This window comes from Globicephala melas, chromosome 6 (assembly GCF_963455315.2).
Source record: "Globicephala melas chromosome 6, mGloMel1.2, whole genome shotgun sequence".
In the NCBI taxonomy this organism is placed as follows: domain Eukaryota; kingdom Metazoa; phylum Chordata; class Mammalia; order Artiodactyla; family Delphinidae; genus Globicephala; species Globicephala melas.
Window position 1 is genome coordinate 7,665,406 of NC_083319.1, and position 18,959 is coordinate 7,684,364.

The 18,959-nt window shown below is 48.0% G+C and overlaps 1 protein-coding gene and 1 pseudogene across 1 annotated transcript; one reads left to right on the forward strand and one right to left on the reverse strand.

Annotated features, from left to right (window-relative positions):
* Nucleotides 1–192: 192 nt before the first annotated feature.
* Nucleotides 193–6,486, reverse strand: SET (SET nuclear proto-oncogene). Its single transcript, XM_030858456.2, has 8 exons — nt 6,052–6,486; nt 4,460–4,517; nt 3,659–3,801; nt 3,218–3,321; nt 3,007–3,120; nt 2,002–2,172; nt 1,754–1,900; nt 193–299 (listed from the first exon to the last, which is right to left on the reverse strand). The coding sequence occupies exons 1-8, from the start codon at nt 6,122–6,124 to the stop codon at nt 276–278; spliced, it is 834 nt and encodes a 277-aa protein (XP_030714316.1). The 5' UTR covers nt 6,125–6,486; the 3' UTR covers nt 193–275.
* Nucleotides 6,123–17,310, forward strand: LOC115854648 (cold shock domain-containing protein E1 pseudogene; annotated as a pseudogene).
* The last annotated feature ends 1,649 nt before the right edge of the window (nt 17,311–18,959 follow it).

Consider the following 18,959-nt stretch of genomic DNA (forward strand, 5'->3'; position numbering starts at 1 on the left):
ATGGTGTTGATTCCATAAAGTTTTTGTTGAGACAGGAAGGGATAAAAATGAATTTGGAACAGAAAAGGGTAGAGATTCTTTTCCCACTGAATTCTGCTCAAGGTATTTCCCCCCAAAATAAGTTGTGAGCCATGGTATAAAGGAGAAAAGAGACCTCAAAAACAGGGCAACTGAGCACAAGAGGAGAAGGAGAAAAAAAAAAAAAAAAGACTGCAACTTGCTCCCAGGGACTGGAGAAAATTAAAAAAGGAAGGTTGGAATCCATCAGTGTTCCATTAGTCATCTTCTCCTTCATCTTCCTGTAAGAAAAAAAAGCAGGCAGTTAATCTTTAGGGTTAATTCTAAGGCCAGTCCCCAATATTCATATGGACCATGATGGACTCCACAGAACATGACATGCCAAGGGAAATTAATTTTAGGAACCTCTACCGTGGTCCCTTGGTATGTGCGAAGGATGGTTCAGAACCCTCTCCACATACAAAAATCCTTGGGGGGGGGGGGGACGACTTCCCTGGCAGTCCAGTGGTTAAGACTCTATGCCCACTGTAGGGAGTACAGGTTTGATCTCCAGCAGGGGAACTAAGATCCCGCATGCCGCTCAGCATGGCCAATAAATAGATAAAGACATATAAATTTTTAAAAATTTTAAAAAATCCTCAGGATGCTCAAGTCCCTTAAATAAAATAGCACAGTACTTGCATGCAACCTACCCACACCCTCCCATATACTTTTAAAATTGTCTCAGATTACTTATAATAACCAATACAATGTAAATAGTTGTGAATACAATGTAAATAGTCGCCAGCAATTGGCAAATTCAAATTCTGCTTTTTGGAACTTTCTGGAATTAAAAGAAAAAAATCTGTTGGTTGAATCTGAAGAATGGGAACCCACAGATACGAAGGTCAAACTATACATCAGGGCTTCCCTGGTGGCGCAGTGGTTGAGAGTCCACCTGCCGATGCAGGGGAGCCCCAGTCTGGGAAGATCCCACATGCCACACCCACATGCCACAGAGTGGCTGGGCCCGTGAGCCATGGCCGCTGAGCCTGTGCTCTGCAACGGGAGAGGCCACAACAGTAAGAGGCCCACACACCGCCAAAAAAAAAAAACAAAAACAAAAACAAACAAACTATACACCAGTCTTCATCAATTCTTTTTTTTTTTCCCCAGGGCAACGCAGCTTACAGATTTTAGTTCCCCGACCAGGGACAGGAGCTGGGACTCAGCAGGGAAAGCACCCGAGTCCTAACCACTGGACCACCAGGGAGCTCCCCAACCTGCATCCCAATCTGATTCTTGATTAAAAGACCCAGTTGTGTTTCAGACAAATTAACTTTTCAGAAGTAACCAAATCAGACATCTTTCAGACCAAGTAATACAAACCAAAACTCACTCTATCCCAATATGATTGTAAGAATTTTATAGTTTGTCCAAAACATGCGTATTTTTGTTATTTGGGAGATTTCTCAGAATTTGAGCAGCTGCACTGTCCACAGCCCTTTCATTAAGTACTGGCTAGGGAATGACATAATTGAACAGTTATAAGTGCTAACCACAAAAGCAGAACTAATTGAATCACTGATACAATGAGCTTATCAAAATTTTCAACCTTGGACAAAACAGCCTATCTTTTCTACAAGTCTTCCCACAATTTGTTGAGTCAGTTCCACTATACAATATAAATAATCTCCAAAGTAACATGGTGAATTCTTTGAAGATTTTCTTTTTGGATTTAACCAAATCTTTTTACCTCTCCTTCCTCCCCCTCATCATCATCTTCATCTTCTTCACCTTCATCCTCATCCCCTTCTTCATCAATATCTTCCAATCCTTCTTCCTCTTCATCATCATCATCATCTTCTTCTCCTTCCCCTTCCTCATCATCCATGTCTGGAACCTAGGGAAAAACACACACACAAAAAACAAAGAGTCACCTCAAGAACTCATTTTCAAACAAATGAAACAAGTGCAACCTTGAAAAGAACACTCTCAACTCACCAAGTAGTACTGTAATGGATTTGGCCAAATATCATCTTTGATGACCTCTCCTAACTCATCTGCACCTGCATCAGAATGATCAGTAAACCAGGTGAAGAAGCTTTCTGGTTCCTCATGCTGTCTCTTCCTGCTGGCTTTATTCTGAGTTTGACTTGAACGTTTTGTCAAATCCTAAATGAAGATGGAAGAACTTTTGACACAGGCTCACTACACCTTAAATACCTATGATTTAAAGAAGGGTTTAACCCAAAAGCAGAGCAAAAACTGGATGTTACATTACCTACACTATTATTCTTATTTAAAAAAAGTTACAAAAAGTACAGCTAATAAAGAGAAAGAGAAGCTCAAGAATTTTAGGTCTACAAAGAACGCCGTCAAATTTATATGTCAAGCTTCTCTTGAAAGTTACCATGTAGACTTGGCTTTTTTTTTTAAACAAAATTAGTTCCACTTCAACAACCAGTATCTTAACACAACATAATTTAAAATATATTTACTACTTAAACACAGAGAGAGCTTCCCTGGTGGCACAGTGGTTAAGAATCCGCCTGCCAATGCAGGGGACACGGGTTCGAGCCCGGGGCCGGGAAGATCCCACAGCCTGCGGAGCAACTAAGCCCACGTACCACAACTACTGAACCCGCGCTCTGCAACAAGAGAAGCCACCGCAATGAGAAGCCCGCGCACCGCAACGAAGAGTAGCCCCCACTTGCCGCAACTAGAGAAAGCCCATGCGCAGCAACGAAGACCCAACGCAGACAGAAATAGGTTTTGGGAAACCGCACGTTACCAATGTAGAAACCAAAATGATTTAGTCCACCTCAACAAAAACTTGCTCTATAATTTATAAGACCACAACCTACTGTATTTGACTTTAACAGAATAGACATTTTTATATTTTAAGGATCTGCATTTAACACATCACAAAAACAGCAAATATTTAATTAAATGGTTCAACTAGATCAAACTAGAGAAAATATCAATGCCCAAAAATCCCTCAAATACCTTTCCGGATTTCCATTTGATTTCAGTGGACTTTGAAGATGGATCACCACTCTCATTCAGATGAAATTCTTTGGAGAGAACTTTATTTTCAAAGTAAGGGTTTTCATCAAAATACTACAATAAACAGAGAATTAGAAATCAATACAAAACAGCCCTTCTAACCAATACTCAAGTTGATTTCCATAGTGACAAAGAAGTTACTGATACTTACAAAATCTATTCTGTAACCTGACTTAATATCTTCAAATTCTGTCACTTCAACTCTTGTCAAATAATGCAGCGCCTCTTCATCCTCCTCCCCAAGCAGTGCAGACACTAGATCAGTAAATAGGCCAAATGATTATTAAACAAACATTAACAAACAACTCAAGCAATCCCTTTTAAAATTTCCCGAATTTGGTTTCATAAATCCATTATAAACTGAAAACCAAATGGCTCAGTGTCAGAGCTGTCACTTACTTTTATCAAGTAATTAAACAGAATCCCAAATTAGAATAGGATCTCTTCTAAATAGAAAGGATGAATTGCAAGCCTCTCCCCGTTTCAACCTCTGCATGTAATCAACATGGTGGACCAGGTCCTCAACCAAGGTCCCTCCACTCTCTAACAAGTGGACACCCACACCCTTTAATAATGCTTTGCCGCAACATACCTTGTGGATGGTTAACAAATGTTGTTACCCAAAAATTTGGGATTTTGGCGATCAATTCCGACCTCTTCTGAAAAAACGGTTGGCGGAGTTTGTTATATTTCTGTTCTACTTTCAAAATCTCCTCACTGGCTTGTTCGTTAAGTCTGAAGCAAATGAAAAGACATGTTGACGAGGACGGTACTTAACAAATACAAAAATTGCTGAGATTACAGAATATTTACTCTTATTAGCTTTAGAACAACACAAAGTACGCATTTATAAAAACCAAATCACCTAGATTTTTGTAGCCAGAGACCCAAGTCAAAATTGAGATGGCCATTTGATCAGCTTTACAGGCACTGGACAACTGACAGTCCTGACGGTGCCCAAACAGCATTTTGGTAACTTTGTATATCTATCTACTCTGTTACCAGGCCAACTTCGATTGTTTCCCTCAGGCAGATCAAGAAGAAAAAAAAAAGCTGCCAACGAAGTAACAAAGTTATAAGGCAAGTCAGAGCAACAATGATGCCATAATACTAAACTATCACAAGTGCACACAACTGCAACTCAGACAACTTGTAGGCTACGAAAGCAAACCCTGTCTTTACAAGGTCAATGTATTTTAATCAGAAACTTTTTGGTGACTGTAAAATGTTGCACAGGAAAATAACACTGAATCCTCATATTGATATTTCCAACTAAGTTATAATCATCTCCACTTGGCCAGTAGATACAGATGTATTTGGCCATAGTTTCAATATTTACCAAACCATAAGATGCATGTCAGAAAACTTCAAAGCAAACTGAGAAAAACTTTACCTGTCTATTTCATTTTGTACTTCATCAATATGTTCAATTGCTTCTTGCTGTTCTTTTTCTGCAAGAAAAAGGTGCATGAGACTCAATACTAATTTGAAAATAAATTTAACTGCTTTTCCTTCCTGATGTTAACAGTCTGTGATGTTATATCAATAAAGCTGTTTTAAAAAAAAACTTGCCTACTACTACAAGGCATGCTTTCCACGTGTTCATGTGTATAGTTGACAAATTACTTTTCAATTAAGACTATTCACAAATCATGCTGTTAGACTAGTCAAAATGTTTGACTGTAACGCTTTTACGAGTTCTATTACAAGACCAATTAAAGTTTCTATAATGAGATAATAAACGCTATTCAGAGATCCTTAAGTTCTCTTTAAAAAAATCACATAAGCCTGTAACAGAGTAGCACCAGCTATTAACTAGAATACGGAAACTAACCCATGACAATAACAAAAATTAGGACACCACCTATCTCCATGGTGAAATCCCCTTTTACACGAAGTTGAAACTATTGCTCAGTATTGATTACTATTAAGACATCAGACACGCCTACAAAGATAGGGAAGGCCCTGGGAACTACCTCACCACCGTAAACACTCGACTTTACCTTCTAAGAATATGAACCCCCGGATTCGAATCCGACCTTTCTCGCCCCTCCAACCCAATTTCAGGCGGGCTGATCTCAAGAGGCGGCCCCGCACGACTTTGGAGCACACTTACAGGGAGCAAGCATGCAGTCAGAAACTATGGGCCAAAGAACGGAGAGGAGGAAAAGGGGGTGTGCTACGGGAAAGGCACCCTTTTGTCCGGTAAAGACCGCAAAACCTACAAAGCTAAGTGGGCGTGAAGGGGCCAGATCGCGCGGTTCATTTCCGGCAACCAGCCCGGGTGGTGCAGCCCCCCTGCCGAGAAAGCCTTTACGGAAAAGGCCAGTAGGTTTGCTCCGAGCCATTGTAAAGACCCTCCGACGCCCCGGTCGCCGCGCCAGGTTTCTCAGCGCGCTGCCGCGACGAGGTGGCCACCCCACGTGGGGGCTGCCCGGGGCCAGCCAGAGCATCCTCCGAGCAGCTCGGGCCGCGGCGCGGCCGCGTGCTTCCCCGCGCCCCCAACCCCGCCCCAGCTCGAGGCAGAGGGCCGCGCCGGGGCCGGCCTCCGGGTGGGAGTGTGGAGGCGCCGCCCGCGGGCCGGGCGCGAAGGGGGAGCCGCGCGGAGGCCCGGGCGCGGGGCCGCGTCCGGCCGCACCATGTGGCGGCGACGGCGGCTGATGGGAGCGAGGCATCATGGCGGAGCACAATAAAGAGAGGCTTCTCGGGAGGGAGGGAGGGGGAGGAGAGCGAGGGAGGGGGGAGAGGAAGGGGGGGTCTCCTCCGCCCGCGCCGAGCAGGCCGCAGCGCCCCCGCCTCGCAGCGCCGTCCGCCGCCGCGGCGCCACCCGGCCCCGGCCCCGCGCGCACAAAAAAGGGCGCCGAGGCGCGCGCCGGCCCGTCCGCCCGGCGCCCCCCGCGCGCCCCGGGCCCCGCCGGCGGCCAGCGGCCGGGCGGGTGGCGAAGATGGCGGCGCGGGCCGGCCCCCGCCTCGCCTGCTCCTCACCTGAGGTCTCGTCGGCCCCGTCGTGGTTGGAGTTGAGCTCCTTTTTACTGACTTTGGCCGCCGGCGCCGACATGGTGCTCTCCGCGGTCGGGGGGGGAGCGGGGAGGGGGAGAGAAGGGAAGGCGAAGGGGGCGGGCAGCGGCTTCCCCTCACGCCACACGCGCGGGCGCTCGCTCGGTCCGGCCGCCTCCTCCCGGCGCTCGCTCGCTTTCCCTCCCCCTGGCTCGCGCGCGCTGCCCTCGCGGCCTGACGACGAGGGAGGGGCTGGGGTTGCGTGCCGGGCCCCGGCCCGGGCTCCTGCTTACGGAGGGGAGGCGGCGGCGGGCGGGCAGGCTGCTCTGCTCCCTCACTCACGCTCCGCGCTCCAGCTAGCTGCTCGATCTCCCCGAGCCGCCTCCTCCTCCACCTCCTCCTCACGGCGAGGGGCGGGCGGCAGGGCGCAGGCGCGCCAGGCCCCGCGCGCACGCCCCGCCTCCGGCCAGAGAGGCTCGCGCCGCCTCACCATAGGCTAGGGCGCCAGGACCAGCGGGCGGAGCCGCGGCGAGGAGACACAGGGCCTGGCGAAGAGGCGGGAGGAAGGAACGCCGCGACGTACGGGGACTGCCCCCCGCGCCGCGCTCCCCTCCCCCGCTTTCCCCTTCTCCAGCCCGACCCGGGACTTTTGCGCGCTACGGGCGCGCGGCGGCCCAAGGGGCGGGGCCTCGCCAGGCTGCGCGCAGGCTCCCAGGCGGGTGTGTCACGTGGTGGCGGAGCGGCTTCCCCTGTCTGCCTGGTGGCGCGGGGAAGAGGGGTGTCCGCAGCCCCCCGAAAGCGCAGGCCTCGTAGTAGCCTGGCTTCAGAGCACTGGAGCCCAGCTATATATCCACCCCGGGTTCTGCACTCTGGGACACTACTGGGGCGCCCCTCCTCGTGGGGGAAGGAAGGCGCCACCTCCATCCTATTTCCCAGAGAGGGAAGCTGCCTTCGGAGTCAGGCTTGTTTGCAAAGCCCGAAGCTGCCCAGTCCACTCACAGGGAGGGCCTTTTCCTGCCTCTTAGTCCAAGCTCTGCCCAGCAGGCTGTGTGCACTTGGGCAAGTCATTTTCCCTCTATGGGCCTATTTGTTATGAAATTACAATATTCAAGAAAGGCTGACAAACGGAACGTTGTGTTAAGTGGTGATGTTTAAGCAGGGCCACGCTAAAGTGGAAGTCCTCTGAAGGCAAGGAGGTGCCACATTCATCCGCGGGTGCTTTTGACCCAATTCAGTGCCTAATTCAAGGAGCTTGCAGGAATCCGTACAGAGTGCTAAGCGGCACTCCCAGCAACTGCGCCTGCATCGCACAACTGCAAGATGGAGTCGGCTGTGTTAATTTCATTTCGCTACGTCAGAGAACAAGGCCTGCTGTAGAAGCCAAGTCTTGAAACAGGAAGGCCAAGGCATTTCTGTTTAAACTATGCTTTCCAGGTAATGCAAATGTACCACTCACTGCTCTACTCCCTCCTGCAGGGCCCCAAGACATGGACATAAAAAGTCTGAAATCTCTCCTTGGGTGTTTATAACCAAAACCAGGGGTTGGATTATTTGCCTTCCAGGACTCACATGTTACTATCAGTTCTTAAAGCTCAAGCAGTGTCTTTCATGTTCAAGATAATCCACTGGTGGGTGATCGATAAATGTTAAGTGGCAGACAGTCCATGGGAAGAGAATACAAATGTCTTCTTGGGGCTTTCCCCAAAACCCAGAAGTTAATCTTTCTCCTCCAAACCTTATTATTCTCAATTGAGTCCAGCTCAATCCATACCCATCCCAATTGGACAGGATTTTTAAGGGAAGAATTATTAGCACCAATGAGAAGCTGGGAAATGTTTGACAACCAGCTCCCAGAAGAGAAAAAAACACACCAAAAACCCTGATTTGTAGCATTTGCTGATTTCAGTGATGTATAAATACTCCTACCATGGCAAATTTCCTGCTACCACTTCTTTTTTTTTTTTTTTTTTTTTTTTTTCCGGTGCGCGGGCCTCTCACTGTTGTGGCCTCTCCCGTTGCGGAGCACAAGATCCGGACGCGCAGGCTCACCGGCCATGGCTCACGGGCCCAGCCGCTCCGCGGCATGTGGGATCTTCCCGGACCGGGCACGAACCCGTGTCCCCTGCATCGGCAGGCGGACTCTCAACCACTGCGCCACCAGGGAAGCCCTCCTGCTACCACTTTGATGTCACTGAAGAGAGATGGAAAGAAATACCAGGCTCCAACTTCCCTGGTGGCGCAGTGGTTAAGGATCCACCTGCTAATGCAGGGGACACGGGTTCCAGCCCTGGTCCGGGAAGATCCCACATGCTACGGAGCAACTAGGCCTGTGTGCCACAACTACTGAGCCTGTGCTCTAGAGCCCGTGAGCCACAACTACTGAGCCTGCGTGCCACAACTACTGAAGCCCGTGTGCCTAGCACCTGTGCTTCGCAACAAGAGAAGCCACCGCAATGAGAAGCCCGTGCACTGCAACAAAGAGTTAGCTCCCTGGGCTTCCCTGGTGGCACAGTGGTTGAGAGTCCGTCTGCCAATGCAGGGGATGCAGGTTCGTGCCCCGGTCCGGGAAGATCCCACATGCCGCGGAGCAGCTGGGCCTGTGAGCTGTGGCCACTGAGCCTGCGCGTCCGGAGCCTGTGCTCCGCAACAGGAGAGGCCGCAATGGGAGAGGCCACAACAGTGAGAGGCCCGCGTACCACAAAAAAAAAAAAAATAGAGTAGCTCCTGCTCGCTGCACCTAGAGAAAAGCCTGTGCGCAGCAACGAAGATCCAGTGCAGCCAAAAATAAACAAATAAAATTAAAAAAAAAATTTAAAGAACAAAAATACCAGGCTCCAGTGCACTGCTGAAGCATGTAGCATGGGCCACAGGCTGTGATAAATACACGCATTTCCTTCTCTTTCAGTCCTCACAAAATACAAGACAGGTATTTATATCCTCATTTCACAGATAAACTCAACTTTTTTTGATACAGGTGGCAGGACCAAGGCTAATGGATAACAAAGCTCCTGCCCTAAGGACAGAGTTTTTCCACTTTTTTGACATGAATTACAGTAAGAGGTACATTTGCCATTAGGACCCAGTACACACCTACACACAAAACAATGCTTACCCTCACTGAGTGTGATGACTCTTAATCTTCTATTTTCTTTAAATGCAGGTCACTCTCCACTAAAATGATTTCATGACCCACAAATGGGACGAAACGGTCTGAAAAACACTGTGCTGAAGGCTGCTTTCATACACAAAACAAAGCCTGCTCACCGGTTGGTACCAGTGACCCAGAGCATCTCCTAAGTGACTGATCTACCAGTGTTTCCCATGTATCTGCAGGGGCTCCAGGGAGCCTTCTGATGCCTTCTGGTTAGGCAATGGGCTTCAAGGCTCCCACCCCAGCCCTTAGGACCATCCTGTTCTTCCAGACCTTTCCCACAGCACTTCTCAAGATGAATTCAAGGAGCACACACTAGGAAGTGGAAGAGAAAGAGAAAGCAAAAACGCCAAGTTTCAGTAAACAAGGGAGTGGCGTGGACACACTAAGAGATAATTCACCCACCGAATTATTCTCTGTGGTCTCTCTCCCCTCCAACCTTAGGAGCTCTGCATTCTCTCCTTGGCCTCTCACCTCACTCTCAGAATTCCTCTCCCTTCTCCTTCCCAGCTTCCTTTGAAGGAGGAGAATCCCACAGCTTAAAGATTGGAACAGAGATGCTGGCATTCCCTGAAATGCAGCAGTGTCCCAGGATGAACCACCTTGGAGGGGCCGTGGTTGCACCCTGCCGTCCCTTCTGGTACTGTTAATTTTCCCAAGAAGCTAAACAGAAGGCGACCAGAAGGACTCATCCACATTTTGCTGCTCACAAGTGGGAAAGAGTTTACTATCCGTCTCGAGCACTGGTGATGAGCCAATCGCTGTCTTGTGTTTCACTTCCACTTAAGCCTCACAGCAAGCCTAACAGATACGATTGAGCCCATTTTACAGAAGAGGAAAGAAGCACAGGTTATGTCACTTTCCCAACGAAGTCACACAGCTGGATGCAGCCAGGTTTCGAGCCCTGTCCAGCTTTACCACATCGGGACATCGGCTGGGCAGGAGGTCTTTGCACCTCATTTGGAAGGGGATGGACTGAGACCCATTAAACGTAAACTTTCCACATCACCCAACAGATCCACAGGAGCTCTGCAATGAGGGCTCCTCACCCACTGCTCCTTCCACAAGCAAACGTGGGCCTCAGCCAAGTGAGCAAATTAGGAAGATTCGTGGACTCCAAGCCCCTCCCCTCTATGCTGAGCCAGCTGGCTGTCACTTCCTGGGGCAATGCTGTCCTGCCTTCCAGGACCTATCCAAACTCACCCTCACCCCCTCCAGCTGCCCCCCTGCCGCGAAGGCCCCACCACACCCGCGATCTATCTGGGAGGCCTAATCACCAGAACAATGCACTTTGTGCTCAACTCCAAGCTGTGTGTGTGCAAAACACGGCCCTCACCTCCAAGTTAAGTGTTAATGGGGCGTGGGGCAGACATGAAACCAACAATTGGAATGTACAGGCCAGGCTGGGGTGACTCTGGGTGCTGCAAGGGCAGAAGGGGGCTCCTAACACACAGCAGCTGTCGCTCAAAGGAGAATACCTGCAAGGAGTGACTTTCCAGCAGGAAGCTGCAGAACGAGTAGGCATGCACAGGTAGGGAGAGGAGAGCGATCCAGGCAGAGGACAGACAGGCTTCCAGGCCCCGAGGTGAAAGAATGGAGCCCCAGGAGGTGAAGAGAGGTTAAAGGTGCTGGAGGGAGCCTGAACCTGGAGAGGTCGGCAAGGACCGGGTGGGCAGTGCCCCGGAAGTCTCTTAGTCAGTACCTCGAGGGCAATGGGAAGGCTAGGAAGGGTTTTAAGCCAGGGAGTCACATGATTGGCTTTGCTCTGCCTGGAAGGGAGGAGGAAGCCGGAAGCAAGAGGCGGAGGAGGGGGCAGTAATCCGGGCCAGAGTTATGGGCGGGCAGCAACAGCAGGAAAGAGGTGGACGGATATGAGGTGTTGAGGAACCACCAGGACTCAGGGATCTGATGGCACGTGGAGGAGAGGAGAGGGGTCACCCGTGTTTCCCCCAGCCTCAGGCTGGCTACTGGTGTCACTTGACCAAGACAAAAGGAATGAGTTTGGGGGCTGGGAGCGTAGGTGTGGGGTTGGGGCCAGGACCGAGCTCACGCGTGCTCCAGGCCTCCCACTTTCACCCCTTCTGGTTCTTCTTTCACATACACCTAATCCATGCACCCCATGCTTAAAACCCTTCAGGGGAATTTGCAGTCATCTCAAAAAGTGTGGGGCAAAAAAAAAGAAGAAATCACCTAGAAGTCAATCCTTGCAAATCCTTTAAATCTCCAATAAAACGTAGTGTCCGGACGTACCTTCCTTCGGCAAGTTCGGAGAAGCAGACTTTTCCTCTGGCCTGGAGGCAGGAGTCCGTCTCGGTTTCTTCGGTTTCTTTGCTTGGGGTGGAAGTGAAGACTGGTGTTTGGGGGCCATGCTGGGAGAAAAGCCAAGAATCCACCCAAGGGAAAAAGCTCGTACCAGGAGCTCTGAGAACTAAGGCTGCCCCAGGTGACAAGAGGTTTAAATATACTCTGGAGCCGCCTGGAGGGGATATTTACGTGACAGTGGGACACACCCATTCCCCCTCCCCCAGCCTCAACCTCCTACCCACCCTCCAATCAAGATCAACTTCTTTTACTTGCTCTTTGCTTTTCTCTCTAAGGGCTTTCTCGGCAGTGGGGTGGGGGGCGGAGGTGTTTTCCTTGGGCGGGGAGCAGTTCTGTGCTTTCCGGGACCCTCCTGGTCTTGACTTGAAGCACCAGTGGCCCATCCCCCAGTCCTGTCTCAAATATTCTCTGTAGGCAGCACTGCCCACATTGAGAACTGTACTCTTCTTTTTTCCTCTGGCCTCCTAGAAGATTTAAACGTGCTCTTGTCTCACCTCACCCTGGAACATTCTTCAGTCTCCCCACTCCCACCGCCTTGTCTGGCTAACTCCTTCCCAACCTCCATGTCTCAGCTTGGAGGGATAAATGAATGTTAAAATAAAGGAATCCAGGACGTCCCTGGTGGTCCAGTGGCTAAGGCTCCGCGCTCCCAATGCAGGGGGCCTGGGTTCGATCCCTGGTCGGGGAACTAGATCCCACATGCAGCAACTAAAGATCCCACATGCCGCAACTAAAAGATCCCGCGCTGCGCGCTGCAACGAAGATCCTGAAACTAAGACCCAGCACAGCCAAATAAATAAATATTTTAAAATAAAAGAATCCCAGTCGAGTATTAGAAAGCAAAAGGAAAAGCAGGTACCCTTGAGAGGACTTGGGACAGCCGTTCATTCTTCTCTCATTTCAGGTACGATTAGAAGGTTAAGAGTTTGAAGAACCTGTAGAAGGCATGTCTGGCGGGGGGTCCCAAAACCCAATGCCTGTCAGGTAACAACTATGAGTAAGGCAAGCAACTGGAATTCACAACAGCTGGAGGAAGGTAGGTTGGTATAACCACTCTGGAAAACGTGTGCCGGCTCTATCAAAGCAGAGCCTGGGCTGAGTTACTCTTACCCAGCAGTTCTACTCCCGCCTACGTGCTCAACAGAAATGCATACCTGTGTGCGCCAATATGTGTGATAAATGTGTGCAAGAATGTCCGTAGCAGTGAGATTCTTACTAGCCAAAATCTGGAAACAATACAGATGTCTACCAACAGCCGAATAAATAGGTTTTGAGATATTTATACAACGGAACATGATAAAACGATGAGAACAAATGAACTACAGCTATGTGCCATCGTGTGAATGCAGCCTGCAAACATAATGTTGAGTGAAAGACACAAGACACAAAATAGGACAGGCTGTGTGATTGCACTTATATAAATTACAAAAAACAGACAAAACTGATCTATGCGGTTAGAAGTCTGGAGTGTGGTTACCTTTGCCCTGGGGAGGGACATCATCTGAGGCGGGATTAAGGGCCTTAATCCTTTCTAGTGATGCCCAGTTTCTGGATCTGGGGTTTGCTACACCAGTGTGTTTGGTTTGTGAACCCCAAGCTGCCATAGCTTTGATTCTTCTAAAGAACAGCCAGAGGTATACATTTTGTTTTCAATCTTTTTTTATGGCTGCTTCAGGTCTTAGTTGCAGCATGCTAGTTGCGGCAGGCGGACTTCTTAGCTGTGGCATGCAAACTCTTAGTTGTGACATGCATGTGGGATCTACTTCCCCGACGAGGGATTGAATCCGGAGCCCCTGCATTGGGAGCACGGAGTCCTACACACTGGACCACCAGAGAAGTCCCATAGATACACATTTTTATACGAAATCTCTGGATTTTTAAAAGTTAGCAACTAGGGCTTCCCTGGTGGCGCAGTGGTTAAGAATCCGCCTGCCAATGCAGGGGACATGGGTTTGAGCCCTGGGCCAGGAAGATCCCACATGCCGCGGAGCAACTAAGCCCATGTGCCACAACTACTGAGCCTGCGCTCTAGAGCCCGCATGCCATAACTACTGAAGCCCATGTGCCTAGACCCCATGCTCTGCAACAAGAGAAGCCACCGCAATGAGAAGCCCACGCACTGCCACAAAGAGCAGCCCCTGCTCACTTCAACTAGAGAAAGCCCATGCACAGCAATGAAGACCCAACGCAGCCAAAAAAAAAAAGTTAGCAACTAATTAAACTTTTTTTTTTTTTTTTTTGCAGTATGCGGGCCTCGCACTGCTGTGGCCTCTCCCATTGCGGAGCACAGGCTCCAGACACGCAGGCTCAGCGGCCATGGCTCACGGGCCTAGCCGCTCCGCAGCGCATGGGATCCTCCCGGACTGGGGCACGAACCCGCGTGTCCTGCATCAGCAGGCGGACCTTAACCACAGCGCCACCAGGGAAGCCTAATTAAACATTTTAAAACATACTTTGTGGACCAAGTAAAGCATGTCATCAGGCCACTTTCAGCCTATGAGCCATGAGTTTACAACCTCTGAGATAGTGCAATGATTTTCCTTTTTTTTTTTTTCCTGTTTGTTTTCTTTCCATTAATTACCCTCTTAAAATAAACCTAAGGCATAAGTCAGTGATGTCAATACTGATAAAAAGCTGAGCTCTTTCTGGAGGAAGACCGAGCACCACCAACATCTCTTACTCCCTTCCATCCCTCCATTCTCTGACAGCTTCTGAGGGACTTTGGGCTTCTTCTGAGACATTTTGGTTTCACAGCTAGGCAAGCTGAGACCTGAAAGAAGTGATTTACCTAAAGTCATGAGGACAATAACTGAGTTAAAACTGGAGCCCCAGTTCTGGGGTCATTTTATCACAAGGATGCACTTTCTAACCAGCCTAAGTGTCAGTGTTTACACCTGTAAAATGGATGATAATAATACCTGCCTCTTTGTTTCAGGATTTTTAATTAAGGACAAAGAGTCATCTTTCTCCTGTTTTCACCAAAGAAACTGTCCAAAACAACAGCATGGAAAACAAAAACAAAAACTCTCTTTTGATGAAACTGGGAGTCAGCTAAACCCCAAAGCACAGAATAGGTGGCTGGATGGGCAAAGCAGTGGAAAAGGAACAGGATGTATGCAGGAAGAGAGGACAGATGCCCTAGCTACAGATTTCTGGGAGTATCAGCAAAGGACACTTCTGGCAGCTGAGGGGCAAACCCTAAATCGCTTGCTTGTAGCAGCCAGAAGGGAGTGTACTGACAGGATGCTGCACCAGCTCAGTTCCTAGAAACAAAGGAGAAGGGGGTCAGTGAGGAGTAGCAAAAGGAGCTTCATGAGACCCATACAAATTCCAATTACCTTGAGATTCCCTTTTATCACCCACCAACCTGAGATCCAAAAGTTAAAAACAGCCTACCTGGGAGAAGGCACCTTAAATGGATACAGTCCCTCGGGAGGGCAGTTTAACCATCAGAGTATCTATCAAAAGTGCAAAAGTACGTACCCTTGACCCAGAAATTCCCCTTCTATTTTTTATCCTACAGATAAATGAGGTGGCACCTACGCAAAGCAATTCGCTGCAACATCATAAAAGTGAAAGCTTGGAAACAACCTAACAACTTCTTTGGGCTTTGGGTGACCAACGGGTATAACCCATACAGTAGAATGAGCTGCAACCATTAAATCAAATAGGGAAAAAGAGCCATGGTGAAGTGAAATAAGCAAGGTCCTACTAAGCAGCTAGTATGTTACCATTTGTGTAAAAGGGAGGGTAGAAAAAAAATACATGTTCACTTATTTGCCTGTATACTTGTAACACAGCTCTTAAAGGACTCCTGCGCAGGTGATAACTCAGCCATCCCTGGGGAGGGGACTGGGTGGTGAGAAATGAAAGGACAGGGAAACAGAGAGATCTTTCACTCTTCACCCTGTTGTACATTTTGAATTTTGAACCTGTGTATATATTACATTAAAACAAAACAAAGATTACCTGAGCTCTAGTACTTAGAATCACTTACATCACATAAGAACAGCACCCACTTGGTACACGTCAGCTTAAATTCAAACGTGCAAGACCCCACCTTTCCTTTCCTCCACAGCTTCCAAAAGTTGAACTTCCTGGATTCCCAGAGGTGTTACCAGGCAACTGTGCAACTCTGCTTCATTCCAGAACTGGCTGCAGACAAGGTGGAAGCAAGGCAAATGACCTCCCTCCACTCCACCCAAAAGTTGACAGGATCATGACGTTCCATAACCCTGAGGCCAGGCTCTCTCTGGGAACCAGAATTTTCCAACACATCCCAAACACCCGTAGCCGTATGAGAGGATTTCAATAGCATTATCCTTTTAAACCCTCCCATCAACCTTTCCAGGACAGTATTTTGTCCTTATTTTACAGATGGGAGAATCAAACCAAATGAAAAATTGACAGCCAGAGAATCTTGTCCAAAAATCAAAAGGATAGGAATAGAAGACTCAGGATTCAAACCGGTGTCTTTCTGGACTTCCTTGGCTGTCCAGTGGTTAAGACTGTGCTTCCAAAGCAGGGGGCACGGGCTCAGTCCCTGGTCAGGGAACTAAGATCCCACATTCTGCGTTTCTTGTCTTAAATGGGTGCCAGGGCCTGAGGGTCATTTGGTGCCTCTTTCATTGCCCTCACACTGTTCTCTGGCTCCTTGGTACTTATTAAAAAGTTAATAATAAGGAATTCCCTGGTGGTCCAATGGTTAGGACTCAGCACTTTTACTGTCCGGGGCGGGGACTAAGGGAAGGGGAGGATGGGGTGGTGGGGGCGGGGGGAAGGGGGGCGGCCGGTTCGATCCCTGGTCAGGGAACTAAGATCCTGCAAGCTGCATGGCGCGGCCAAAAATAATAATAATAATAATAATAATAATAGTCTAAAAAAGTTACACCGGTATCCCACCATGAAGAGATAGGAGCTACTATTCGCCCCTTGAGGCGTGTTGATCCAACACAGACTGAGTACCAAGGAATGATTGAGATCATGGATGAAGTGGATATGAAAGGTGAGGTCTATCCATTTGGCGTAGTTGGGATGGCCAACAAAGGGGATTGCCTACAGAAAGGGGAGAGCGTCAAGTTCCAATACTGTGTCCTGGGCCAAAATGCACAGACTATGGCCTACAACATCACACCCCTGCGTAGGGCCACAGTGGAGTGTGTGAAAGATCAGTTTGGCTTCATTAACTATGAAGTAGGAGATAGCAAGAAGTTCTTTTTCCATGTGAAAGAAGTTCAGGATGGCATTGAACTACAGGCAGGAGATGAGGTGGAATTCTCAGTGATTTTTAATCAGCGCGCTGGCAAGTGCACTGCTTGTAATGTTTGGCGAGTCTGCGAGGGCCCGAAGGCTGTTGCAGCTCCACGACCTGGTAGGTTGGTCAATCGCTTGAAGAACATCACCCTGGATGATGCCAGGGCTCCTTGCCTAGTGGTTCTTCGTCAGCCAAGGGGACTAGATAACTCAGTGGGATTTGGTGCCGAAAGAAAGATCCGTCAAGCTGGTGTCATTGACTAACCACATCCACAAAGCACATCATTAATCCACTGTGATCAAGTTGGGGGGATTCTGGTGAAGGGTTCTGAATATCTCCCTCTTCATCCCTCCCCAAATCTGGAATATTTATTCTATTGAGCTATTACACCAGTTTTAATACCTTCCTCATGTTATGTTTAAAAAAATAAATACATTTAAGAAAACCATTTTAAAATTATGCACAGTTGCAGCCTGGAAAACTTAAGGTGGTGCCTTATAGTATCAATTTTAGGAGCTTTATTTGGTTCATTTAATGCAACTGGTAACTGCAAAATCCACTTCGCCTGTGTAAGTGAAAATTACAGACTGTTACCTTGTTGACCCTATGAAATTCTGCACTCGATACTTAGTATGTACTCTACCTTCATTACTTCTGGCAAGATGTTCTGCCTTAGCACTCAGTTGCATTCTTTTTCCTTTTCTTTTCTGTTCATTATGCTTTAATTCTGAGGACCATATTATGGTAGAATATATTAAAAATTACAAAAATTTGTATAGGCAAACCAATTCTTTAAGTTGTGGCCAAATGTTATTTTTCATATCATTTATAATCTTGTCACAGTCCACTTAATGAAGTTTGGTTAGATTTCAGTGAAAATTATCTTCCAGGGTAGTTTTTCCCCCCCCACCTGGGAAGGGGGGGGTAACTTTACCACAATTAGTATATCTGGTACAGAATTTCATGCAAATGAGGTGTGCCAGCAGTGTGATAATTTAAACGTATTTAAACAAAAACAAAAGGATGAATGCACAAACTTGCTGCTGCTTAGATCACTCCAGTTTCTTTTACTGCTTTCAAAACAAAACAAAACAAACAAAAAATAATTTAAAAGTTGTGCCTGAGGGCTTCCCTGGTGGCGCAGTGGTTGAGAGTCCGCCTGCCGATGCAGGGGACGCGGGTTCGTGCCCTGGTCCGGGAGGATCCCACGTGCCGCGGAGTGGCTGGGCCCGTGAGCCATGGCCGCTGAGCCTGCACGTCCGGAGCCTGTGCTCCGCAACGGGAGAGGCCACAACGGTGAGAGGTCCGCGTACCCCTGCCCTCCCCCCCAAAAAAAAAGTTGTGCCTGAAAAAAAAAAAAGATAGGAACTACTAACAAAACATATATGTCCTATAATATGTATTTGTGTGCAGTTTAAACAGGATTATTGTACAAAGCTGGTTTTTAGTCTAATTTTTTCCATTAACGATTTTTCTTTTTCTTTTTTTTTTTTTTAATTGGTTTTTTTTGTTTGTTTTTTTGCGGTACGCGGGCCTCTCACTGTTGTGGCCTCTCCCGTTGCAGAGCTCAGGCTCCGGACGCGCAGGCTCAGTGGCCATGGCTCACGGGCCCAGCCGCTCCGCGGCATGTGGGATCTTCCCGGACCGGGGCACGAACCCGTGTCCTCTGCTTTGGCAGGCGGACTCCCAACCACAGCGCCACTAGGGAAGCCCAACGATTTTTCTTTAACATCTTTTCATGACATTATATATACTCCTGTGACAACATTTTTCATTACTATATTGTTTTCTGTTGGGTAAATGTCTTATAGTTTATTTAACCAAAACTTGACAATAGAAATTTAAGATGTTCCTACTATTTTGTTATTATAAGCAATGTTGTGATAAACATCCTGGCAACTAAATCTTGACACATATGATTATTTCCTTAGAATACATTCCTAGAGCAGCAATTGTTGAGTGGGAAAGTATGTAAAATATTAAGGGTTTGTAACATGTTGCCCAATTGTCCAGCTGCTCTCCTGCAGTGTTTGTGTATATTTCACTGAACCCTGCCTCATTCTCTGAAGTTCATATTCAGTAGGTGGAAAATTTTATCTATCTCAGAAAAACAGTTTTTCTTTTCTTTTCTTTTTTTTTTTTTTTTTTGCGGTACGCTGGCCTCTCACC